This window comes from Impatiens glandulifera, chromosome 8 (genome assembly GCF_907164915.1).
Source record: "Impatiens glandulifera chromosome 8, dImpGla2.1, whole genome shotgun sequence".
Lineage (NCBI taxonomy): Eukaryota > Viridiplantae > Streptophyta > Magnoliopsida > Ericales > Balsaminaceae > Impatiens > Impatiens glandulifera.
The window spans coordinates 8,275,929-8,303,402 of record NC_061869.1 but is presented as its reverse complement, the minus strand read 5'-3'; the positions used below and the strand labels follow the sequence as shown (position 1 = coordinate 8,303,402).

The window sequence follows — 27,474 nt, the reverse complement described above, 5'->3', positions numbered from 1 at the left end:
ATATATATAATTTAGAAATTTAAAATGTTAAAACGATATTTTGTTTTTTAATTTTAAACGTTAATCTGTCTTGCCGATATTTTTTTTTTATTTTGAAAGTTAACCTTAAGTGCCGATATTTTTTTTAATTAAAAATTTTATCATTCTATATGTTTTTTAGAATTGAACTATATACAAAATTTTGAAACGTGGGCTATCGTGTGATAAGTAGGGTAAAAGTAATATTTTAATAATATATATAATATATTTAAATTATTTGTATTATATTTTTTTCAAAATATTCTAATTCTAATTCTAATTCTAATTCTAATTCTAATTCTAATTCTAATTCTAATTCTAATTCTAATTCTAATTCTAATTCTAATTCTAATTCTAATTCTAATTCTACGCTCACTAAATATACTTTTACTATAATTTCTTATATCTATTTTGTGAGTGTAATTAAAAGATTTTTTTTATTTTTAATATACTTGGATCACTAAAACAAAATATTTATTTTCAATATTTGTGATTTTACTGGCCTAGTTAAATGAAAAGGGCATTTTTTCATATATTAATATATCGTTTAATTACACTTGGGAGCTATTTATGCAAATAAGCACTACATTGTAGATAAGATCGTGTAGTTTTTTCATATATTAATATATCGTTTAATTACACTTAGGAGCTATTTATGCAAACAAGCGCTACATTGTAGATAAGATCACGTAGTTTTGAATTTATTATATATTTTTCTTACTAAAATTTAAAGTACTATTTATTATAATTTAAATTTAAATTTGATATTGATATTGATATTATATATTATTGTAAACATGAAAATTTAGCGTACCTCAATTTACTATAATATTTTTAATTTTAAAATAATAATTTAAATTTTTTAATTCAAAATAATCCAGAAAAGAGGTTAAAATTAAATTAAGATTAATTATTTTGATAATTAAACCCTAATTAAAAAAATTAAATAAAAAGAAAAAAATAATTTTGGATTAAAATATTGTATTCATTTTACCCAAATTAAACCCAAAAAGTAGTTGAAATAATTTAATAATAATTTTAGACATCAATTATGTGTAATTTATGGCCTAAAATAATTAAATAAATACTCCAAAATACTTAAAAAATAAAATAAATGAATATATATTTAATTAATTTAAATCGAATATCAATCAAATTATCATTTGATTATAACCGATCCCAAAATTATTAAAAGTTAAATAAATTAATTATTTTTATATAGATAATTTTAAAATCTGTCAAGTATTATAAAAAAAATTAAAAATAATATTTTACTTAAAAATATATTTCACAAACAACCCAAATTTGAAACAATCGAATCTCAAGCTACTCCCGTGCTTCTTTCAGGAAACTCTTTCTTATGTTTTCAGACTTTATGTCCATCCACCACCATTGCTGCATGAAAAGACTCCTTTTCTCCAACTCCAACTAGTAGCTTTCATAATGAAGAACAAGGGCTGAAAAATCTGGAAAAAAAGAGTTGATTTTTTTGGTAGGCAGGACTCGTTTTATGGATTCCAGTGAATGATCTGGATCTTATCCTGCGGGGTGGAACCCATGAAATTTTATAACAGGGCCTTGTTAGGGTAGGGTTTGGCTTGCCCTTTCCCCCAAAAGTAGGGGGCTTGTACTTTCTATGTAGTGGTCGGCCTTCGTTAAGCTTCGGCAAGAAAGAAGGGACTAGTCGCTTCCTTCCACAGTCTCAAGGAAAAAGCATTCTCACGATAGGAGATGGGAGGATACCTCAAGGCAAAGCCAATGGATAATGGAGGTTTCAATCCGACGGATCCGCCGTAATTGGCAGGTAAAATGAGGCTTCGACGGAGATAATGGATGGGACTACTCTGAAGTTGCGATCTCTAAGCGGGATTTTCAACCAATACGGATAAGAGCCCTTTCAGTCAGTCTTCCCAGACTACCTTTATCAAAGAGTACTAGAGAGATTGCCTTTTCGATACTTTAGGGCAAGGCCAAGGGCATGGTCTCGACTCTCCCTGGTTCAATCTAGCAGCTGCCTTAAAGCCCCTCGCTTCTTGGACATTTTGGCGCAGGTTGGAGCCCCTTCATTCAATCGAAAAGCCGGTCTTCTTCCGTAATGAAATTCCAAAGACAATAATTGCCAAGTTTGAAACCAGACTAACGCGCTCCATTCCTTCTGTAACAAACCGTAAGCTCGAGATAGCTTTCAGCCGACTCTCGTTCTTTGGACCCACCTATGACTAAACAAAAAGGAGTTCGTCACTCTTTTTCACATACACCGGGAGAAAAGGTTACGATAGCAAGCCCCTCCCGGCAAAAGTGCTTTTTTATTTTTTATCTTTAAAAAAGAAAAAAGGTGTTTAATATTCTAGTTTGCCTCTTTACAATTATCTTGAGAGTTACAATTATCTATTTTAATATAATTGAATATTAGTTTATTTTAGTAGGCTAGCAACAACCACTAAATCTTTGTTTGAACAAGCAGTTGAAGAGGTTGAATATGGGTTTTAACTTTCTTCAAGGCAGCATACCTCCAGATGTAGGACTCTGTTCTAGACTTATACTCAAAGAAAACAACCTTTCTGGAATTGTTCCGTTTTTCGTGGAAAACAAAAACCTTTTATACATGAATCTTGGTGGTAATAGCTTGTCGGGCATGATTCCTTCCAGCTTGGGGAACTTATCTGGCATTACAGAGATTGATTTTTCAATGAACAAGTTGACGGGTGTTGTGTCATCTGAATTATTTGGAAACATGGTTAATCTTGGAAGATTGAATATTTCTTACAATCGGTTGGAAGGTTTGTTGCCATCTGATCAACTGTCAAACTGTACTGAATTGTTTGACCTTGATTTGAGTTACAATCTTTTCAATGGTTCTATACCCTCTTTTGCTTTTAGAAGCTTGAAGAAGTTGTCTACACTGAATCTCAATGGTAACAAACTAGTTGGAGGTCTTCCTGCTTTTTTGTTATTTGAAATTGATTCCCTTTTGAATCTGCAGTTGGGCGGGAATATGTTGGGTGGGAGCTTTCCTTCGTTCGAAATGGAAGCAACACAACATCATTTGAAAAGACTAAATGTTAGCTGGAATGGTATGACAGGTGAGATTAAGGAACTAGGAAGATTGAGTGAATTGGAGGAGTTGGACATATCTCACAACAATTTGACAGGGACTTTGTCTTACATTGGTGGAACCGGGCCCAAGTTTGTTAAACTGAATGTTTCTTACAACCATTTCAGTGGCCAGATACCTGAAACATTGTTGAAGGTTGCCAATTCATTCCCTTATTCTTTTGTTGGGAATTCAGGTCTTTGTTTGATATGTCTTCTTCCTACAATCAACAACTCAAGTTGCCATGAAAATCCCATATTAAAGTCTTGCAGCCGGAAAACACCTTCTTCTTCTACTACTAAAATTGTTTTGATAGCTATTGGATCGTCAGTTGTTCTCATCATCATCCTTGTAGGATGTTTCATGTGTTTCTTTCAGAGGAAGAGGAAGAACCGAGATGATAGTAACTTGGTAGATGAAGAAGAGGGTGCATCCTCTGAACTGAATAGAATAATGTTAGCTACTGAGAATCTGGATGATAAATACTTGATTGGAAAAGGCGCCCATGGAAAGGTATATAAAGTTTCACTCCCAAGTCCAGATCATGTTAAACAAGAGGGTGTGGTGCATTATGCTGCAAAGAAGCTGGTTTTTTCAGGATCAATAAGAAAAAGTATGGTGAGGGAGATCGAGACAGTTGGGAGGGTGAGGCATAAAAACCTCGTGAAGTTGGAAAATTTCTGGTTGAGAAAGGAATACGGTTTGATCTTATACCAATATATGGAAAACGGAAGCCTTCATGATGTGCTCCATGAGATAAGTCCACCTCGGAACTTGGAGTGGAATGTGTTGGAATTATAGATTCTAACAGAATGAACGTTATAGAATTGCAATTGGAGTAGCTAATGGATTGTCGTATCTTCACCACGATTGTGATCCTCCGATAGTGCATAAGGATATCAAACCAATGAATATATTGTTGGATTTGGACATGGAGCCTCATATATCTGATTTTGGCATTGCCAAGCTTCTTCTTCTTGATCATGATCAATCCACAGCCCCAATTCAATCCAATGCAGTTCTAGGCACAATTGGCTATATAGCACCAGGTTCTTCTTCTTCTTCTTTGATTTTTTACCAAAAAGGTTCAACTATTGTTGCTTTTGTTCTCATAAATATATGTTTGTGTGTGCAGAAAATGCATTTAGCATCAACAACTTTAGCACAAAATCAGATGTGTATAGTTTTGGAGTGGTCTTATTGGAGTTGATAACAAGAAAGAAGGTATTAGATCCTTATTTCTCCGAGAAGTCAGGATCTACATCAGGGGACATAGTAGGTTGGGTGAGATCTGTATGGAGCAGCACTACTCAAGAAGAAGTAGAACAAGTAGCAATGAGGATAGTGGATTCAAGTATGATGATGCTGATCAATCATGAATTGTTGGATAAAATAATTGAAGTACTTGTGTTAGCTTTGAGATGTACAGAGAAGGAACCAAAACAAAGACCCACAATGAGAGAAGTAGTGAAGATGCTCCAGCATGCCAAATACTGACCAGACAGACAACAAACATCCAAATTCGTAAGCGAAATTTGCACTTGTCCTCTTCTTAGTGGTACTATTTTAATCGAATCAGCGAAATTCCAACTAAAAATCAGATGTGTATAGTCAGGAATGGACTGATCTGAATAGGATTCAAAATGGTTGGGGAAGGCACCATATTGAATCACAAAAGCAACAACATTAAGTAACAACATCAGGTTTTTAAACATGTCATTTGTCCCTAACCATTGTTTTATCTAGGTTTCATATGAAACAAAATTCAAAACTTTGTATAACTAAAAGAAACAAGTTTTACCCCCAAATATATGCAATGAAATGTTGTCTATAATGTTGTCTATAATGAAATATATTTGGTTTTAATTTGCTACCTTCATTAGATTACACCTTATTGAAACATAGTGAGTAAAGTTTGATGCTTTTTTTTTGGAAAATTAATTTTTTTTTTTTTTTTGGATCATAGTGGTTTGTTGTGCTGTTTTAAGTCTTGAAAAAACAAGTATTTGGTTTTAATTTGACAAATATAGAATCATTGTTCTCTATAATCTTTTATATGCATCAACAATCATGTCTTTTGGTTGTGTTTCATCATCTACTTGTTCCCTAGAAAGATACATGATATGATATTCTTTTTAACTATTTATTTATCTTTATTGATGGATTGTCACATGATGAAAAGTTAATCATAATTTCTCTCTGAAACAATATTACATTTAGTGGGGATTATCTTCCACTAAGAGATAGTTTATTGTAAAATATAGGTGATTTTATCAAGTTTCATCTTGATCTTTTTAAATTTTGTGTATTTTTTTTTTTGTGAAATTGTGTAATTTGTTAAAAAAAATTGTGAAAAGTATGTTCATGTTTCATAATGAAGATATCAGAACATGAAGATATGTGAACATTTTTTTCTCCTTTTAATTATATATTATTTTTTTTATCTTATTTTAAATGATAATATTATCTTTGTAATTATATATTTATCCTCAACTTTTACAAATCAAATCATTGTTTCTTTATATTGGTAATTGAACAATTGTTATGGAAAGGTTCATATTTAGGATTTTTAATCAATTAGGCTCGAACATTGAATTGTGATATACTTAGTTTGAACCATCACAATTTTAGTAATTTGAAACTTAAAAAAAAAATGTTTGTCTTCTATTTTAATGTATTTTTTTTTGTTTTTCTGATTGATTTGTTAAGTTTGTAAATGAAAAGATATTTACAAACATATATAACGTTTTTTTATAAATTACGTAATTTTTCCGAGATTTGTGCAATTTTAATTTATCGAAGGTGGTTTGTTTATATGATTAAAAAATGTCATAATTTGAGAAAATTTAAAGAGTGATAAATTTTGCATTTATTTTGAACAAATTTACAATATCCCAATTTAAATGTATTTGTTTTATAAATTGAGTATTTTTTTTTGAAATATACATGTTTCAACCCGATAAATACAATTTCATTGCCTTACAAAATGTGTAACGCACGAGAATAGTTTAGAAAATTCAAAAAGATATAGAATTGTTATTATTATTTTTTACAAATATAATAAACTAGTTAAAAAAGGAAAATACTACTCAAAGATATAAGTTTATTTGTGAGAAAGTCTCAAAATTTTAAAATTGTGATGACTTTGATTCAATTTTCGTCTCTCATTCGATAAAAGTGACTAATTTAAGCCTCAATTCATTCTTAAAACTCAATTCTTTAATTAATAGACCATAATTTGCTTTATGAACACATGTTAGTTTGATTTATTGTTGTTAAATTGACTATTATTAGTCAAGAAAATAAATACTTTGCACGGATTCGGAAATTTACAATCTTTTAATTTATTGCTCAAAATATAAAATTAATTATGTTTTAAATATTTTTATATACATAATTTTGTTTGAAATTATTTTTTATACATTATTTTTGTTTAAAATTATTTATTATATATTTATTTTTATTTGATAAAGTATAAAATTAAGACTCCTAAGTATTAATAATTTTTATTCTATAATCAAAATTTGAATATTTTAAATAACTAATTTAAAACTATTGATCGTCTAAGATTCCAAATATGTTGTGTTTCTCATATTTTAAGTAATAAGTTCATTTCGTTTTTAAATCAAATTATATTCATTATCACTAAGGAAATAATCGTCTTAAAAGTGTAAGCCGTGTCTAGTTGGCCGATTCAAATATATTAAAGATTTTGTATTACTATATCATATTTTATATTTTTTAATCTCCATTATATTATTTATATTTTAACTATATGTCTATCCGACATTTTTCTCTCTCATTTTGAAAGCACAACACAAATACAATATCTAAATATGGAGAGTAACAACTTCGTCGTTGACTTAGTCTGTAATATTATTGTCTGAAAATAAAATTTTGAGAATAAAAATTGAAAAAGTTATTTCAAATCTCAAGTTGAATGTGAAAATTTTGTCCATTGTAGAACTTTAATTATTTTAGATATTTAGGGTACAAATTCAAATAAAAAATAAATGTAAAGGAATAATTTCAAACAAAAATAAATATATAGAAAGTAATTTCAAATAAAAATAAATATATAATGAAGAATTTCAAACAAAATTGTATATATAGGTGGTTAAATATTTAAAGAACATTATATATATTATCTATTTAATTAAAACAAGTAAAATTTTAGAATCTATAAAAAATTTTTAAAATTACATTAAAGAAAAATAAATTTTGATTCATTAATTAAAAAAATAAAAATGTATGATATCCATATAACAAGTTTTTACCCAAATCTAGAAAAAAAGATTCACACAATACTTTTTTTCACATTTTTATAGTTATGGTTGTGTTTTGTGTCTACCTTAAATTCAAGAAAAAATAATACTTAAAAATACATTATGTGATAGTCTGAAAACTATCTAGGGTTAATAAGAAAAATTATATTAATTTAAGAGTGAATTAAATTTTTGAAAAAAATATAGTGTAAAACTTAATGTTTAATTAACTTACACAAAATCTTGACTGCAGAAAGAGGAAATTTGGAGATATTGACGATGGAGTTCCTCATAAAAAAACTGTCATGGGGAAGAAAAGACAAATTACTCCAGCCAAAGCCAAACCTTCCACAAGAAGAAGAACCCGCAACCCTACCCCCAGCACCAGCACCAGCAGCTCTTATTCTGTCGAGAGCGCCACGAGTAGAAAAGACGAAGACGAAGAATCCTCTCCCCACGATAGATGTAGATTGGATGAACTTTCGAAGGAGCTAAATGAATTCAAAACTGTAATGAGAAACGAAATAACTCTCATCAAAACTGAAATGAGAAATGAAATAAGTCTCATCAAAACCGAAATGAGAGATGAAATAATTCTCATTAAACGGATGTTAAAGCAACTACAACAAGACTTTTCCACACAAGGGGAGAAAAAGAAGGAGAATGATGAAGAAAAGGACGAGGGGGATTTTGAGATGAACACTGAGGTATGAGTTTGAATGATGATAAATTTCGTGCATTTGGCATTTATTGCATTTGGTCTAATTAAATAATTTTTTCTTTTTTGTAGGATGGGAAGGGAGACAATGTTGTGCTGATTTTGGAGAAAGACAATGTTGGGCTTGTGGAGGAGAATAAAGTTGAGGTATGTATTTCTTGCATTTCCTTGCATTTGGACTAATTGGTGCATTTCTTGCATTTGGACTAATTGAAGGCTTTTCTGTTTATTGTAGGATGGACAGGATGAAGACAATGTTGGGCTTGTGGAGGAGAATGAAGTTGAGGTATGTATTTCTTGCATTTCCTTGCATTTGGATAATTGGTGCATTTCTTGCATTTGGACTAATTGAATGATTTTCTGTTTATTGTAGGATGGACAGGATGAAGACAATGTTGGGCTTGTGGAGGAGAATGAAGTTGAGGTATGTATTTCTTGCATTTCCTTGCATTTGGATAATTGGTGCATTTCTTGCATTTGGACTAATTGAAGGCTTTTCTGTTTATTGTAGGATGGACAGGAGGAAGACATTGTTGGTCTCTTGGAGAAAAACAATGTTGGGGAGGACAATGAAAATGAAGAGAAGACAGTTGAAGATGGTGAAAAAAATACTGAGGTATGCATTTCTTGCATTTGGTGCAATTCGCGCACTTTGCCTATTTCTTGCATTTGGACTAATTGAAGGGCTTTTCTGTTTATTGTAGGATGGACATGAGGAAGACATTGTTGGGCTCTTGGAGAAAAACAATGTTGGGGAGGACAATGAAAATGAAGAGAAGACAGTTCAAGATGGTGAAAAAAATACTGAGGTATGCATTTCTTGCATTTCTTGCATTTGGTGCAATTCGCGCACTTTGCCTATTTCTTGCATTTGGACTAATTGAAGGGCTTTTCTGGTTTTTGTAGGATGGGCCGTTGTTGGAGATGGAGAATGTTGGGACTTTGGAGGAGAAGACAGATGAAAATGGTGAATTGAATATTGAGGTATGCATTTCTTGCATTTGGTGCAATTCGCGCACTTTGCCTATTTCTTGCATTTGGACTAATTGAAGGGCTTTTCTGGTTTTATAGGATGGGCCGTTGTTGGAGATGGAGAATGTTGGGACTTTGGAGGAGAAGACAGATGAAGATGGTGAATTGAATATCGAGGTATGCATTTCTTGCATTTGGTGCAATTCGCGCACTTTGCCTATTTCTTGCATTTGGACTAATTGAAGGGCTTTTCTGGTTTTTGTAGGATGAGCCGTTGTTGGAGATGGAGAATGTTTGGACTTTGGAGGAGAAGACAGATGGTGGGAATGTTGAGGAAGCTGTGGAGGAGCAGGTGGAGAAGCAGGTGGAGGAGCAGGTTGAAGATAATGAAGATGAGGTTGAAGAGAAGGTTGAAGAGAAGGTGGAAGAGAAGGTGGAAGAGAAGGTTGAAGAGAAGGTTGAAGAGAAGGTGGAAGAGAAGGTGGAAGAGAATGTGGAAGAGAATGTGGAAGAGAAGGTTGAAGAGAAGGTGGAGGATAATGAAGATGAGGTATGCAATTCTTGCATTTAGACTAATTGAAGACTTTTCTTGCCTAATTCAATGATTTCTTTGTAGGTGGACGATGATTTCGTTGTGCAGAGGGGTAGGAAGGGGGTCCAGAGGGGTAGGAAGGGGGTGCAGAGGGGTAGGAAGGTGGTGCAGAAGAAGGTGGACGATCATTTCGTTGTGCAGAAGAAGGAGGACAAGCAGATAGATGAGGATGTGGTGGTACTGGAAGATGCATCCCACATCCTATTTAAGAGAAAGAGGACGGCGTCGAAAGCTGTACTTAGTCCCTACATCGTCCCTCGTCCAAGAAAGAAGACGATTGGTGTCGATCCTTTGTCGACTTGTAATGAGAAACTGAAGAACGAGTTCAAGAAAGAATTTGCGAAAAGGGCTAATTTTAAAGACATCCAACTCTCTGGAGACCTTAAGTTCTTCACTACAATTCTGAGGTTAAATAGGTGGCTAACTGATGTGGAGATGAATGCCGCAATTTGTCTGCTAAGAGCAAGAGCATTCGCCTACCCTAAGACGTACCCGGCGGATTTCACCATCTTAGATTGCCAGTTTGGCCCTTTGATTACTTCATACTATGACGAATTTTTTGCTGACTCGGTTGATCCAGAAAAACCAGCTGGCCATACTTTCGCTGAAATCATTTACCACTACTACTGGGGTAGAGAAGATAAACATATGCCCGGTTGGAGCAGTGTTGATGTTATTTACTTCCCCCTCAACCTCAACAACCTACACTGGGTACTGTGTGTTATTCGATTGCAAGAATGGAGAATTGATGTTTATGATTGCAATCAGACAATTTTCAATGATGAAGAATTAGGAAAATACATGAAAGCCATTTGTGAGATGTTGCCGCCCTTCCTTCATAAAGCAATGTCTGAACTTGAAATAGCCAGGTATCCTAACATGATAAATGAAACTTTTAGATTTAAGAGAATCCCACATCCTGAAGTACCAAAAGCAGAATGGAGTGGGGACTGTGGCGTTTTTGTATTAATGTATGTAGAGTACCTGACTGCTAAACTTGGTCTAGAAAATTGCGTATCAAACAATATGCAATTATATAGAGAAAAGTGGGCAGTCAGGTTATACCACCAGATTTTAGAGCCATGAAGTTGTAAACACTGAATTATTGTTGTAACATATTTTGTAAACACTGAATTATTGTTGTAACATGTTTTGTAAACACTGAATTATTGTTGTAACATGTTTTGTAAACACTGAATTATTGTTGTAACATGTTTTGTAAACACTGAATATTGTTTATCATCATCATTTCAGACATGAATGTTGTAATAGGTATCATAAAATTCACGTGTATTGTAATATAATTCACGTGTATTGTAATATAATTCACGTGTATTGTAATATAATTCGCGTGTATTGTAATATAATTCACGTGTATTGTAATATAATTCACGTGTATTGTAATACGCGTGATTCATAACTCACGCGTATTACAATATGACTCACGCGTATTGTAATACACGTCAGTTATGAATCACGCGTATTACAATATGACTCATGTATATTACAATATGTGTGAGTTTAGCATTGTGCAATATATATGCGTGAGTCACTGTATGGCCAACCTGGATGTATTATACAATCTATATACAACTTTCAAATAAAAAAACATAGACAATATTCATGTAATTGAAAACCAACAATCAATCAGCATACAATATTCGAAAACCAACAATCAATTAGTATACAATATTCAAAATTGCACAGACAATATTCATGTTTGTGGCTGAGATGATGGCGGCTGAGATGATGATGCTCTTGCAGCTCTTGCAGTAGAGGGTGCAAGCATTACTGATTTGCATGTTGCCCTGTTGTGACCCTGACCACCACATGAGCTACATCTTCTCGGTACCTTACGAATTTCACCTTGGGATGACCTACGCTTTGTTTGAGGTCGCCCTTTCTTAACCTTAACAGGTGGTTTAAGGCACACTCGTTGCTTGATATGTTCTGGAATATCCCAATACTCTTCATGACAAACTGGATATATTGTTTCCGCATAAGCATTGATCCACATTTCACTTGAGTAATACCTGAAAGATAACAATTGAACATGTGAGAAATAAAGTTAGTTAGATAAATTCAATAGCAAATAAAGTAAAGTAAATCCTAAACCTTGAGCAGAACTCATAGGCATCCAATCTATGGGTACGGGAAGCAGCCAGGGCATGAGTGCAAGGAAGACCAGATACATCAAATACCCTACAACTACAACTCATTCCTCTCAAGTCAACTTTATAATCAGATTCACCGTCATGGACATAAAACTCGAATCGGTTAAGTGGATGAACTTTATATAATCTGGCCTTCTCAGCTTGATCACGTAAGAACTTTTCATAATAAGAAGATAAACGTTCATTGTGATTGGAAGCTTTTTCTCTTCGACTATTAAACCAATCTTGTAATGTGAATCTTAAATAATCAGCTAAGATTGATATGGGATACTTTCTAGCTTCCCTACTTTGACTATTGAAGCTCTCAGCGTAATTGCTTGTCATTTGATTGTATCGTTTACCCGGAAAAAATGCACGACTCCATCTCTCAAACCCAATATCTGCCAAATACATAGCAATACGAGGGTCCTTAGCATTGATCTTGTCAAAATGCTGATTAAACTTCAAGATTGTGTATGCTTGAGAAGCCAAATCAAACTCGGCGTGGCAGTGATCGGTTTTGAATTTGGCCATAATATTCATCTTGATGTGATATGTGCACGCACCGTGGTCAGCTTCTGGAAAAACAGCACACAAGGCATTGGCGATGCTTGGGTGTCTATCAGATACAAACACGAGATCATCAACCAATCCAATTGCATCTCTAAGTTTTTGCATGAAATAAGTCCAGGAGTTGTTATTCTCCGAATCAACAACGCCGAATGCAGCAGGATAGAGTTGTTCATTCGCATCTAATGCTATCGCCACCAATAGCTGACCTCCAACCTTGTGCTCAAGAAAACTGGCATCGACGCACAATACTGGACGACAACAGTTTTTGAAACCCCTAATTGAGCAGCCTAAGGACATGAACATATACCTGAAATGACCGTGCTCATCCGTCTGGATGTCTGTTATGGTACCCGGATTGTTCTTCTCCAACATGTACAGGTATGATAGCAATTTACCGTAAGAATCTTCTACAGTTCCTCGCACCGCCATTAGGGCCTTTTCTCTAGACCGCTAAGCCTTATTATAAGACAACTTTATTCCATAAGTAGTCTGTATGTCTTCCATTATTTTCTTGGGCATGTGGTCATGGTGATGGTCCATGTACTTTCTCTTCATGCATTCCCCAAACACCCATGTTGGTGTTTGCCTTTGATTCTCTTGCCTCGTCACAATTGAACAGGTATGATCTTTTACGAATTTACGAATCTCAAACATTTCCGAGTAATTTACTCTGACAGCACGCAGTCTCCACTTGCAATTCTTATCCAAACATTTCACAACCCAAAGTTCTTTTTTTGACTTCACCACTTTGAATTCAAAATGATTAGTCATGGCATATTTATATAACCTCAGCTGAAGTTCTTTTTTATTCTCAAACAAAGAACTGACTTCCAATCCGATTCCGGTACTTACTGCCTCATGTATAGGATTTTCACTACTTGGTATGTTACTAGCAACCCATTCACTGCAGCATGGTTGAGTACGAACAACAACATTGTTTTGTTGTGTACTAGGAACCCAAGAACCGCTTGGATTTGGATTGGTACTAGGAACCCAATCAGAACTACTAGGTTGGGTAATAGGAACCCAATCATCATCAGCATCATCCCCCACATTCAGACGCAAATGTTCATCTTCAATGTCATTTTCAAAGAAAACCTCACGCTGCATCGGGAAGACGTCGGGGTCATCAATTTATGGAACCGCTACACTTTCTTGAGTTGGTAGTGACTTCTCTACTAAGGATACACACAATGGAGTGCGGTTGTGGACTAAAACTGCTTCATGTAAAAAGAACTCCACATCCACATCTTTTTTTATATCAGTTATATAAGAAAATTTGGCAATCATGCTAGGAGCATTATACTTGGCTTGAAGCAATAAATCATATCTAGATTTGTCAACATCGGTATCAGAATAAATTTGATCAACTAATTGGGCATAAGTAGAATTTTGGGGAACAATCATACCGCTGTTTGACTTTGCAGAAAAATGAGTAAGATCATCCGTAGTTTTCCACTCTCCATCAAAGTAAAGAAGTACAGGTACTTGAGCTGCAATTGAAAACAGTCTAACAACATCACAAGAATTGAAAACAGTTCAACAACATCACAAGAATTGAAAAAAGTTCAACAACATTACCATAACCGAGGAGAGTTTGCTCGTAGAGTTTCAGGAAATCCAATGCCGCAACTTTTACCATAAGTTTGCTTCAATGAATCTAATGGGATAAGAGCTCCCTATCCAATAGGTCCATTGAAGCAAACTTGTGGTTAATTCTTGGAACATTGTATCTCCACGAAACATACCAGTAAACTCTACCTCAAAGCTTAATTGGCGTGAGTGAGAATCAATAAGCGTGAGTGAAATCAACTACACTATGCCAGCATGCAAACCCTAAACCTTAATACTAGAATAACAACATAGTATTGATTCCCATTCAATCGAATACAACCCTAAGCCTTAATACTAGAATAACAACATAGTATTGATTCCCATTCATTCGAATACAACCCTAAACCTTAATACTAGAATAACAACATAGTATTGATTCCCATTCATTCGAATACAACCCTAAACCTTAATACTAGAATAACAACATAGTATTGATTCCCATTCATTCGAATACAACCTAGATAAACTATAATTTAACTAACCTAGTGTTCATAATCACTAAAAACCATAAAATAAACATACCCATTTTGAGAACGAAGAGTAGTGGGTCAGCTGCTGCTGCTCGTGGTCGAGTTCTTCAGGGTCTCGTGGTGTCGTCGTAGTCGTCAGCTGCTGCTGCTCGTGGTCGAGTTCTTCAGGGGAGGGTCGAGTCGGAGTGGCGAAAGCGAGAGAAGAGAGAAGGGGAAATTAGTGATTCGTGGTTTTGTTATAAATTAGGGCACAAAAATATTATATACGATGAAAGACGAGAATTGTTATTCACGCGTTTCATCTAAAACGCGTGAATAAACTCACGCGTTTTAGATGAAACGCGTGAATGCATTTCACGTTAAAATGCGTGAGTTTATTCACGCGTTTTAGATGAAACGCGTGAATAACAACATTGTTCCTTGTTCCTTGTTGTTTGAGTTATGTGGCGAATATGCGTGAATAACAACATTGTTCCTTGTTCCTTGTTGTTTGAGTTATGTGGCGAATAACAACATTGTTCCTTGTTCCTTGTTGTTTGATTATACACAATACGCGTGAGTTATGAGGATAAGTTATGATATTGTTAACAAAAGTAATAAACCATAAATAGAAGAATATTCAGTAATATAAACCACCATAAATCATAAATATCCAAATTAAGTATTGTTATAAACCATAAATATTATAAATATCATAAATAACCCATAAATAGAAGAACAATAAGTCTAAACAACTCCAAATTAAGTAAGCAAATGTTGCAAATCACAAGCAGCAACAGATTGAAGCAACTTTGTATGAGGAACAACATGTTCATCCAATATCCATGACATAGCAGCCGCTGTCTCATAAAGCCAATTGTCGGGAAGAACATCAAAATCCTTTTCAATTGGTCGACACCTGCTGTATATCTCGAAATATACTATTATAGTTTTCGCATCCCTTGGCTCAGCAAATGGATAATCTGGATTATCCGATTCTTTAATACTACCACCTCCAACAACTATTAACTCAATGAGATCCTGTTTGTAAAGTGTGTTGAAATTCCCTATAAATATAAAAATGTAACCGTCGAACAGTTTCAAACGCTGAAAAACAAACAAAGAAGATAATTTCAGTTATCATGCAAAATAAGAAAAGTACAGATAGGAGGAATAAGACCAAACTCACATTATTCAACAACAGAAGTCTGCCTTTTCTAGGACCACATTGGGCTCCATGATTATCATGTTTAACCTCATAAGGTTCCTCATCAACACAGTTTTGGGTTTTTAATGATGATTTTATCCCTAAACAAAACAATTTTTATATTAATTTAACAGACATATGTATGAAATAATCGTGTTAACAGAGACTCACAATCAATAGTAAGGACCCATTTCCCGTTCAGAATTGCCTTCAATACTTTTTGAGTTCGGTCGCATGCACCATTGGGATCAGTGTAAGCAATAACATGGGTTACATCTTCTCTCCACTTCGGAGACACCCTTGCACCAAAAGTGCGAGCAATTCAACTATCAACAACTGTGTAAAACAATAATATAATGGTTATTACATACAAAACTAGTTAATATGGACATAGTAGAGAGAATAGAACATACATTATTTTCAGGTGATAATTGATTGGGACATAAGGTCATAACAGTGTTTGTTGCCTGCATATTATAAAAAAAAGGAGTTTTGTTATTAAATACATAAATATGAACATTTCAATTCAATATAACAACCATTTTATTACATACCATTTTGTTGAACGAACTGAGAAAACCACAACGGCAGCTCCTGATCTAAATACTACAATATCCATCATTATAAACAGCAGAATATACATCAATAGCTAACCATACAATATTCATGTAATTGAAAATCAACAATCAATCAGTATATATAGGAAACGACATAATATACATCAAAACCAAACCTTAAACCCTAAATACAACAATATCCATGAATATAAATGGCAGAATATACATCGAAACCTAACCCTAAACCTAAATACTATAATATCTATCAATATAAATGGCAAAATATACATCGAAACCTAACCCTAAACCTAAATACATCAATATCCATTATAAACGGCATAATATACATCAAAACCAAACCCTAAACCTAAATATATCCATATAAATGGCAGAATATACATCGAAACTTAACCCTAAACCCAAATACTTCGATATACATAGGAAACGGCATAATATACATCAAAACCAAACCTTAAACCCTAAATACACCAATATCCACGAATATAAACGGTATAATATACATCGAAACCTAACCCTAAACCTAAATACATCAATATATATAGGAAACGGCATAAAATACATCAAAACCAAACCCTAAACCTAAATACATCCATATCCATGAATATAAACGGTATAATATAAATCGAAACCTAAACCTAAACCTTAAGCCCTAAACTGACCTGATGATGTTGAAGAACGATGATGTTGGAAGGATCCCGATGATGTTGAGGAACGATGATGTTGAGGAACGCTGATGTTGAGGAACGATGATCTTGATGGATGTTGAAGGATGTAGGAATGGAAAGTCGGCCGCAGTCGGAGTGGGAGGGAGAATCGGGGTTTTGTTTTAAATTAGGGCTGGAAAATTATATATAAGACTAAAGACGTGAATTACCATCCATGCGTTTCATCTACAAACGCGTGAGTTCATCAACGCGATTTAGATGAAACGCGTGGATGGTAATTCACGTACATTTAAAAACGTGAATTTCCATTCACGCGTTTCATCTAAATCGTGATGATGAACTCACGCGATTTAGATTAAATCGCGTGAGTGGTGATTCGCGTCAATGAGCGTAAAATCTGGGGCCGGAGGGGTATTTCTGACATTTCGCAGGGCAAAAGGGCCCTTCTTGCCAACATTAGCAGGCGTCGACCTTTTTTGGAATTTCACCTGTTATGGGGGCCATTTCATCAAATTTCCCCTTTTTTACATCTTGAGTTAAATACTATATTTACAAGTCTCCTATACTCAATTATCAAATTTCAACATACTACACCGTTTGGACAATCCATTTTACAACTTTTTTATTTTATTTTATTTATAAAATATGGACCAAATTATAATTATAATTTCAATTCTACCAAATTGGAATTGAAATATATAAGTTAAGAAATCACAAATATAAAAATTAGAATTAAATCTTTTAATTCCAATTATAATTCTATACTTTTCATCTTTTATTTATTATTTTTATTTCACATATTTCTTTTTATATGGTTTTTACATTTTTTTGTCATTGTAACATATTAATTACTTTGACCTTTATTTTTATTTTAGATAATAACAACCCATTGAATTGAGTGTGTAAGTTAATAATACAATATATATATATATATATTATATATATATATATATTTAAAAAAAAAATAGTACATTTAAAAAATATAAAAGAAGATTATCAGAATATTTGATATATATATATATGAGTAATATTTTAATTTATAATTTGAAATAAGAAAATTTATGATTTCACCTTTTAAGTTAATATTGAAAGAATCTTAACAATAAAATAAATTATAATAATTTAATATTTATAATTTGAAATAAGAAAATTTATGATTTTACCTTTTAAGTTAATATTGAAAGAATCTTAACAATAAAATAGATTATAATAACCTAATATAAGATTTAAAGATATCAATAATATATATAAATAGATTAATTCATTATAATCCTTCATCATCTTTACAAAAATCATCCTACCATAACAATATGATGAAATTATTTTTCAATGTTTTTTTGATGTTAACTCTTCTTGTTTCACGTAAGTTTATTTAATGTTTTTAATAAAATTTACTGAAATCATTCCTAATATAATTATATTATTATTTATTTTGCAGAAAATTATCTAGTGATATCAAAATCATGTGTTGGTACGGTTAAAAGTGGTACTTTCAAAGGCATATGTTTAATAAACCACAATTGCGTGGAACATTGCAAAAATGAAGGTCATATCGATGGAAGTTGTAACTATAAATTTGAATGTGTTTGCGTAAGAAAATGTAAGCTTAATAAACACATTCTTGCTAATTGAATGAATAATTAGCCTACTATTATTATAAATAATAATTTATGTAAGAGTAGTATTTATAATAATAGTAGAAAAATTATTACATAAATAAAATTTTCATGTTTTTATTTATTAATTAAATGATATAAGTTTTTTTATAATTACAATGATATAGAGTTTGTCTGAATATTTAATAATAATTCAAATATCATTTCAATATTTTAATCTATTGCGAAGTAATTTGTATATTATTAAAAAAGTAAAAATATTCCTTCACTCCAATTTAAAATTTTGAATGAATCATTTTTATATTATTCCTTGACGCAGGACTAGTTTCATGTATTCAAAATTAAAATTAAAATTAAATAAAAAATATTCTTAAAAATCATTAAATTAGTAGAATTGAGATAGACATATAAAATTTGGCCAATCTTTTTGAGTTTGTAACTTTTAAAATTTAAAGTTAAAATAGTAAGAGTTTCATTTGAAAAAATATTAACTGTATATATATATTATTATTATTATTATTATTAATATATATATATATATAACTTTTATACCTAGTTCAATTTTAAAATTTTATATATTTAAATATAAAATTTATTAAAAAATAATAATAAGTAAATAAAACTATAAAAAATTATATTTACAAAAATAGTTATATTAATTAATTTATTTCAATAAATAATAATAAAATATTTATAAATATAATTATTATAAGTAAAATAGTATGTTATTGTAAAAATCAAAATTATTTATAAACTCGTAAAATTTTATTATTATAAATTAAAATGTTTACTCAAATCAAACTCGTTAATTTCCTATAAAATCGTAAAATTTTAAAATTAATTCAAAATTTTATGAGAAATGAAAATAAGTGTAAGATCTATAATTAGGTTTTAAAATATGAAAATTTAAGTAGAGTGGGCTAAATGATTTGATTATATAATTCCATATATTGTTGAACGGGGTTTAGACAGGCCCGGCAACCTCTTTTTCAGAGTATGAACTTTTATTTATTTTTTACTTTTTATTTTTTTAAAATAAATGCTTAAAAGTATAAACTAAGTTAACTAACATAAATTGAGAATTTATCTTAGTTGGCTTATATTTCATTTTATTGTTTGGGAATAATATTTCGTGGATGAAATAACCCACACATGATAAAATACTTAAGTTTTTTTTTTAATTATAAGAGAACTAAAATGATACATCACAATTAATGTCTCCCGCTTAAACTCAAACGCTTTCAAATAAAATCGAATTCGTAACATTTTGGTCTCTTAAATTGACTATTACCACTGAGCTACCTCGGTAGAGTTTTAATATGATCACAAAGGAGTTTAACATATAATCCGCAAACACATTTTATCATTTAATCAGACGCAAAATTTGTCGTCTGACGGGCTCGAACTTAGGATCTCTTATTGACGCTAGGGTAGAAGAGGAGATAAAATGTGACTAAAAGGGTTAAGCACATAGTCCATAAACACACTTAACCATTTAATTAGACACAGAACTTGCCGCCTAACAAACTCAAACCCAAAATCTCATTGTACTCTTTATAAAAAGCATTTATATCATAGTCTAAGAATTTTTTTCTTATTGATTTTTTTTAAATACTTATCGATCTTATATGACTTTTTATATTACGATGATTTAATAATAAATAAATTCATTCAAATGATAAGAGTGATTCTTAAGAGACTTAAGATCGCATGTTTTAATATTAATAAAAAAAATCAATAATAATATTATATAATATATAATATATGTTTATGTTTATATATGGTTCATAATGAATCAAAAAGATTTTAATAAAAATAACTTTCAATGGATTCATTATGATTCATCTAGTTGATCTCGATTTAATCATATATAGCTATTAAAATAAATAATTTAAGTTAAAAAAGGAACTAACATTAAAAAAGGAACTAACATTACTTTCATGGTTAAAGTTATAAATAATATTGACTTAGTATTACTTTTGAGAATAAACCACAAAAAATTTTGATCCCCAATATCATCAACACATCTAAAGATGAAAGAAAAACAGTTTATAATGCCTAACATCATATGAAAATGACTTGTCACATTAAGAACCACCGTAAAAAAGAAATGAACATGAATTATAATATTTTGGGAATTTCTCAACTTTAAGCAACCTTTGTTCCAAGCAATTCCTTTATTTGCTCCCTTTCTTTTTCAAAAAGTTATTCTTTACCCTTTCATCTATAAAAATCTATACAAAATCCATCTTCTATTCCTCATCTACATCATCCATGGTGAAGGCAATCACCCCCGCCGATCTCACCCGAACCCCCATGGAGTTGAACTTGGCAGCAAAACGGGGCCTTTCTCATGATTTTCTCTATACTCCTTAGTCTCTCGTGCTTCATCCTTTGTCTCATAGCCGAAGCCAACCGTTCAGAAGTAATAAAATCATAAATTTCATTAAATCGCACATTAATTGTCAATGTGTTTTTAAAGAAGACACTAGAATTCGCCGCGATATTTTATATGCCGCCTCTCTCTATTTGACTCCTCCTCGCTCACCGATTCCTCGGTCGGAAATCACAACCATGCGAGATGAGAGTTGGTAATAAGAAATATGCATTCAACCGAAAGACCCTTATCCGAATATTTATCATTTTTTGGAAAGCCCCAACACAAATATTAAGTTTAAGCCAAAGAAATGTAAGGAGGAAAAATGTTATGAAAGACAAGAATATGATTTTTGTGAATTATTAATTAATTCTTGAACTATTTATACTTGTTTACTTATTACACTCACGTATTCTTACATGAGATAAATAATTGCTATATCACATAACAATTTTTACTCTATTATTTAAATTTGAACATTTTCTATAACTAATTTAAAATGATTAATCGTCTAAAATTCTAAATATATCGTGTTTCTCATATTTTTACTAATAAGTTTATTTCGTTTTCAAATCAAATTATATCATTACCACTTAGGGGATAACGACCCTTTAGGTGTAAATCGTGTCTAGTTAGCCGATTTAATATATTAAGGATTTTGTATTACGATATCATATTTTATATTTTGTAATCACTATTATATTATTTATATTTTTAACTATATGACTATCGGACATCTTCCTCTTTTTCACAATAATATTTTATTTTTTTTAGATTTTATTTTGAAAGCACAACACAAATACAATATCTAACTATGGAGAAGACGAACGAGTAACAACTTCGTCGTTTGACTTAGTCTGCAACATTGTTGTCTGAAACGAAACTTTAAGAATGAAATTGAAAAAGTCATTTCAAGTCGAATGTGAAAACTTTGTCCGCTGCAAATAGAACTTAGAAAAAAAAATAGATATACCATGTTATAAGAGGATTTAATTCATATTTTCAACACAAATTATTGATTGTATAACATTTTAAATTATTTTAGATACTTAGTTAGGGTATAGATTGAAATAAAAATAAATGTATAAAGAGTAATTTCAACAAAAATAAATGTATATGAATTAATTTAAACAAAAAAGAAATGTACAATGAACTATTTCAAACAAAATTATGTATAAAGATATTTAAATGATGGTTAAATATATAGAGAACATTATACTTATATGCACTAAGGAATCTATACTCTAATTATAATATTAAAATAATATTTTTTTAATATTTTTAAATATATAAAATCAAAATAATATACTAATGGTCAAAAACCTATCTAAAACAATTAATTAGGATTAATTATTGTACAAATTAATAAAATTAATTCAGAGTTATGGTCAAAATAAAAATAAATTATTTAGAATAAATGCTGTACCCATTTTTTCTCAAAATAATTTTAGTAAAATTAAAGGAAAAAATAAATAATTTTGATGAATTGATGTATCCATTTCATCCAAATAGAATTATTTATTTAAATCTTAAAAATATAAAAAGAAAAATAATAATAAATTGATAAAATATTTGGCATATTTATTTTAATATTTGTTATATTTAAAAATTCAAAATTAAGTCAAAAGGGTGAAAGAAAAATCAATTTCAAATAAATTTTTATAAGTTTTAAAATACAAATAAATATGTAACCAGGTATAGTTGAAAACAAAAGAGAAAATTGAATCGCATCCAACACTCCTCAACAACACGCATAGCCCGCTGTAGCGGAATAGTGAATACTATACACAATATTTGAAATACTAGTTACATCTCACTAATGCAAAATAAATAAGTTATTTATTTTATCTTTCTCATGAGAACGTTGTACCATTTTTAAAACTATTTTTTCATAAACAATGTAAAACTCTCATTTCATATTTAATATTTAGTAAAAGTTGTATGTATCCTTACCTAACAAGTGGAATCCTTCCTCCACTACATTGACTTTATTTTGTTTTTGATTATGTGAATGTTCCAAAGGTTTTCCATAAAGTCCAAATAATTATTCATCCTATAATAAACAATAGGGTATGTTTGACAATTCTAAAGTTGAAATTGGATTTCTTTGATTATGTGAATGTTCCAAAGGTTTTCCATAAAGTCCAAATAATTATTCATCCTATAATAAACAATTAGGGTATGTTTGACAATCCTAAAGTTGAAATTGGAATTGAAAATTCGTAAGTTAATACACTAAGAATTGAAATTAGAAGGATAATTAAATTTATAATGTAATTCAAAACAAAAATAATTTAATTGTAGTTTTAGTTTAAAAATGTAATTTAATATTTATTTTTCTATGTTTTTTCAAATAAAATATCTTATTATTTTATTATTTTATAACATTATAAACGTGTTCAACCGAAAATTATTTTTTTTAAAATTAATTTAGGATTTTAAAATGAAAAATTAATATATTTTTTTAAGTTTAGTATGTTAACCTTTTTTGAAAAATTAATGTTAACACCATTTTCTGATTTTTCAGGTCTTTTACTCAATCTTTTTTAACCGCAATCGCAGGTACGCACATCTAAATAATTATGTATAATTATTTACGTAATCAAAACTTATCCTTGTTTAGGACCCTAACTACTAATTTAAAGAAAATAAACAATATAAATAAATCTTTTTGATAACAGACTTTTAAAAATAAAATTGTTTTCAACTGGGACGTAGGACCATACGCACAAGCCCTTTTCGAGCGTAACTAAATAACACCCGTTATGGAAACTCTAGGATAAAGTATGTTGTACCATACACCTTTTTATTGATTTTTTTATAAATTTAATTGCCGACCCATTCTTCAATTAATATTTTTTTTCTTAAATTAATTATGTTTAATTAATTTAAATCGGATATCAATCAAATTATCATTTGATTATAATAAATCCCAAAATTATTAAAATTTAAATAAAATTAATTATTTTTACATAGATAATTTTAAAATCTGTCAAGTATTATAAAAAAAAAAATTAAAAACATATTTACTTTAAAATATATTGACACGCAAACCAAATTTGAAACAATCGAATCTCGAGTACTCCGGTCGGTCCTTCTTTCAGGAAACTCTTCTTCTGTTTTCAGATACTCACGTTCTGTCCATCCACCACTATTCCTGCATGAAAAGACTCCTTTCTCTCCAATCAGTAGCTTTTATAATGAAGAACAAGGGCTGAAAAATCTGGAAAAAAAGAGCTGATTTTGGGTAGGTAGGACCGTTTTATGGATTTCAGTGAATGATCTGGATCTTCCTGCGGGCTGGAATCCCGTGGAATTTTATACGGGGCGTTGTTAGGGTAGGTTTGACTTGCCCCCTTTCCCTTAGATGTAGGTAGGGGGCTTGTACTCTCTATGCAGTGGTCGGCCTTCGTTAAGCTTCAGCAAGAAAGAAGGGACTAGTCGCTTCCTTCCACAGTCTCAAGGAAAAAGCATTCTCACGATACGGAGATGGGAGGATACCTCAAGCAAAGCCAATGGATAATGGAGGTTTCAATCCTACGAATCCGCCGTAATTGACAGGTAAAATGAGAATGAGGCTTCGACGGAGATAATGGATGGGACTACTCTGAAGTTGCGATCTCCTAAGCGGGATTTTCAACCAATACGGATAAGAGCCCTTTCAGTCAGTCTTCCCAGACTACCTTTATCAAAGAGTACTAGAGAGATTGCCTTTTCGATACTTTAGGGCAAGGCCAAGGGCCTGGTCTCGACTCTCCCTGGTTCAATCTAGCAGCTGCCTTAAAGCCTCTCGCTTCTTGGACATTTTGGCGCAGGTTGGAGCCCCTTCATTCAATCGAAAAGTCGGTCTTTCTTCCATAATGAAATTCCAAAGACAATAATTGCCAAGTTTGAAACCAGACTAATCGCGTCCCATTCCTTCTGTAACAAACCGTAAGCTCGAGATAGCTTTCAGCCGACTCTCGTTCTTTGGACCAACCTATGACTAAACAAAAAGGAGTTCGTCACATCTTTTTCACATACACCGGGGAGAAAAGATTACGATAACAAGCCCCTCCCGGCAAAAGTGCTTTTTTATTTTTATCTTTAAGTTTAAGAAAGGAAAAAGGTGTTTAATATTCTAGTTTGCCTCTTTACAATTATGGAGAGTTACAATTATCTATTTTAATATAATTGAATATTAGTTTATTTTAGTAGGCTAGCAACAACCACTAATCTTTGTTGAACAAGCAGTTGAAGAGGTTGAATATGGGTTTTAACTTCTCAAGGCAGCATACCTCCAGATGTAGGACTCTGTTCTAGCCTGACCAGATTTTATACTCAAAGAAAACAACCTTTTCTGGAGTTGTTCCGTTTTCGTGGAAAACGCGAAAACAAAAACCTTTTATACATGAATCTTGGTGGTAATAGCTTGTCGGGCATGATTTCCGTTCCAGCTTGGGGACTTATCTGGCATTACAGAGATGATTTTTCAATGAACAAGTTGACGGGTGTTGTGTCATCTGAATTATTTGGAAACATGGTTAATCTTGGAAGATTGAATATTTCTTACAATCGGTTGGAAGGTTTTGTTGCCATCTGATCAACTGTCAAACTGTACTGAATTGTTTGACCTTGATTTGAGTTACAATCGTTTCAATGGTTCTATACCCTTTTTGCTTTTAAGAAGCTTGAAGAAGTTGTCTACACTGAATCTCAATGGTAACAAACTAGTTGGAGGTCTTCCTGCTTTTTGTTATTTGAAATTGATTCCCTTTTGAATCTGCAGTTGGGCGGGAATATGTTGGGTGGGAGCTTTCCTTCGTTCGAAATGGAAGCAACACAACATCATTTGAAAAGACTAAATGTAGCTGGAATGGTATGACAGGTGAGATTAAGGAACTAGGAAGATTGAGTGACATTGGAGGAGTGGGACATATCTCACAACAATTTGACAGGGACTTTGTCTTACATTGGTGGAACCGGGCCCAAGTTTGTTAAACTGAAGTTTCTTACAACCATTTCCAGTGGCCAGATACCTGAAACATTGTTTGAAGGTTGCCAATTCATTCCCTTATTCTTTTGTTGGGAATTCAGGTCTTGTTTGATATGTCTTCTTCCTACAATCAACAACTCAAGTTGCCATGAAAATCCCATATTAAAGTCTTGCAGCCGGAAAACACCTTCTTCTTCTACTACTAAAATTGTTTTGATAGCTATGGACGTCAGTTGTTCTCATCATCATCCTTTAGATGTTTCATGTGTTTCTTTCAGAGGAAGAGGAAGAACCGAGATGATAGTAACTTGGTAGCTGAAGAAGAGGGTGCATCCTCTGAACTGAATAGAAATGTTAGCTACTGAGAATCTGGATGATAAATACTTGATTGGAAAAGGCGCCCATGAAAGGTATATAAAGTTTCACTCCCAAGTCCAGATCATGTAAACAAGAGGGTGTGTGCATGATGCTGCAAAGAAGCTGGTTTTTTCAGGATCGATAAGAAAAAAAGTATGGTGAGGGAGATCGAGACAGTTGGGAGGGTGAGGCATAGAAACATCGTGAAGTTGGAAAATTTCAGTTGAGAAAGGAACCGGTTTGATCTTATACCAATATATGGAAAACGGAAGCCTTCTGATGGCTCCATGAGATAAGTCCACCTCGGAACTTGGAGTGGAATGAACGTTATAGAATTGCAATTGGAGTAGCTAATGGATTGTCGTATCTTCACCACGATTTGTGATCCTCCGATAGTGCATAAGGATATCAACCAATGAATATATTGTTGGATTTGGCATGGAGCCTCATATATCTGATTTGGCATTGCCAAGCTTCTTCTTCTTGATCATGATCAATCCACAGCCCCAATTCAATCCAATGCAGTTCTAGGCACAATTGGCTATATAGCACTAGGTTCTTCTTCTTCTTCTTTGATTTTTTACCAAAAGGTTCAACTATTGTTGCTTTGTTCTCATAAATATGTTTGTGTGTGCAGAAAATGCATTTAGCATCAACAACTTTAGCACAAAATCAGATGTGTATAGTTTTGGAGTGGTCTTATTGGAGTTGATAACAAGAAAGAAGGTATTAGATCCTTATTTCTCCGAGAAGTCAGGATCTACATCAGGGGACATAGTAGGTTGGGTGAGATCTGTATGGAGCAGCACTACTCAAGAAGAAGTAGAACAAGTAGCAATGAGGATAGTGGATTCAAGTATGATGATGCTGATCAATCATGAATTGTTGGATAAAATAATTGAAGTACTTGTGTTAGCTTTGAGATGTACAGAGAAGGAACCAAAACAAAGACCCACAATGAGAGAAGTAGTGAAGATGCTCCAGCATGCCAAATACTGACCAGACAGACAACAAACATCCAAATTCGTAGCGAAATTTGCACTTGTCCTCTTCTTAGTGGTACTATTTTAATCGAATCAGCGAAATTCCAACTAAAAATCAGATGTGTATAGTCAGGAATGGACTGATCTGAATAGGATTCAAAATGGTTGGGGAAGGCACCATATTGAATCACAAAAGCAACAACATTAAGTAACAACATCAGGTTTTTAAAACATGTCATTTGTCCCTAACCATTGTTTTATCTAGGTT

The 27,474-nt window shown here is 32.0% G+C and overlaps 1 protein-coding gene and 1 pseudogene across 1 annotated transcript; both read left to right on the top strand.

Moving 5' to 3' along the window:
- Positions 1-1,749: 1,749 nt before the first annotated feature.
- LOC124912882 (receptor-like protein kinase) lies at positions 1,750-4,817 on the top strand. Its single transcript, XM_047453518.1, has 6 exons — positions 1,750-1,789; positions 1,982-2,175; positions 2,450-3,900; positions 3,938-4,161; positions 4,248-4,670; positions 4,728-4,817. The coding sequence occupies exons 1-5, from the start codon at positions 1,750-1,752 to the stop codon at positions 4,607-4,609; spliced, it is 2,271 nt and encodes a 756-aa protein (XP_047309474.1). The 3' UTR covers positions 4,610-4,670; positions 4,728-4,817.
- A 3,168-nt stretch (positions 4,818-7,985) lies between these two features.
- LOC124912880 lies at positions 7,986-27,240 on the top strand (annotated as a pseudogene).
- The last annotated feature ends 234 nt before the right edge of the window (positions 27,241-27,474 follow it).

What these genes read in the sequence shown, in the direction of transcription:
- LOC124912882 (XM_047453518.1), top strand. Translation starts at nt 1,750, where the DNA reads ATGGGAGGATACCTCAAGGCAAAGCCAATGGATAATGGAG. An exon ending in CGGAACTTGGAGTGGAATGT is followed by an intron (nt 3,901 to 3,937) that starts GTTGGAATTATA and finishes TGAACGTTATAG; the next exon opens with AATTGCAATTGGAGTAGCTA. An exon ending in AATTGGCTATATAGCACCAG is followed by an intron (nt 4,162 to 4,247) that starts GTTCTTCTTCTT and finishes TTGTGTGTGCAG; the next exon opens with AAAATGCATTTAGCATCAAC.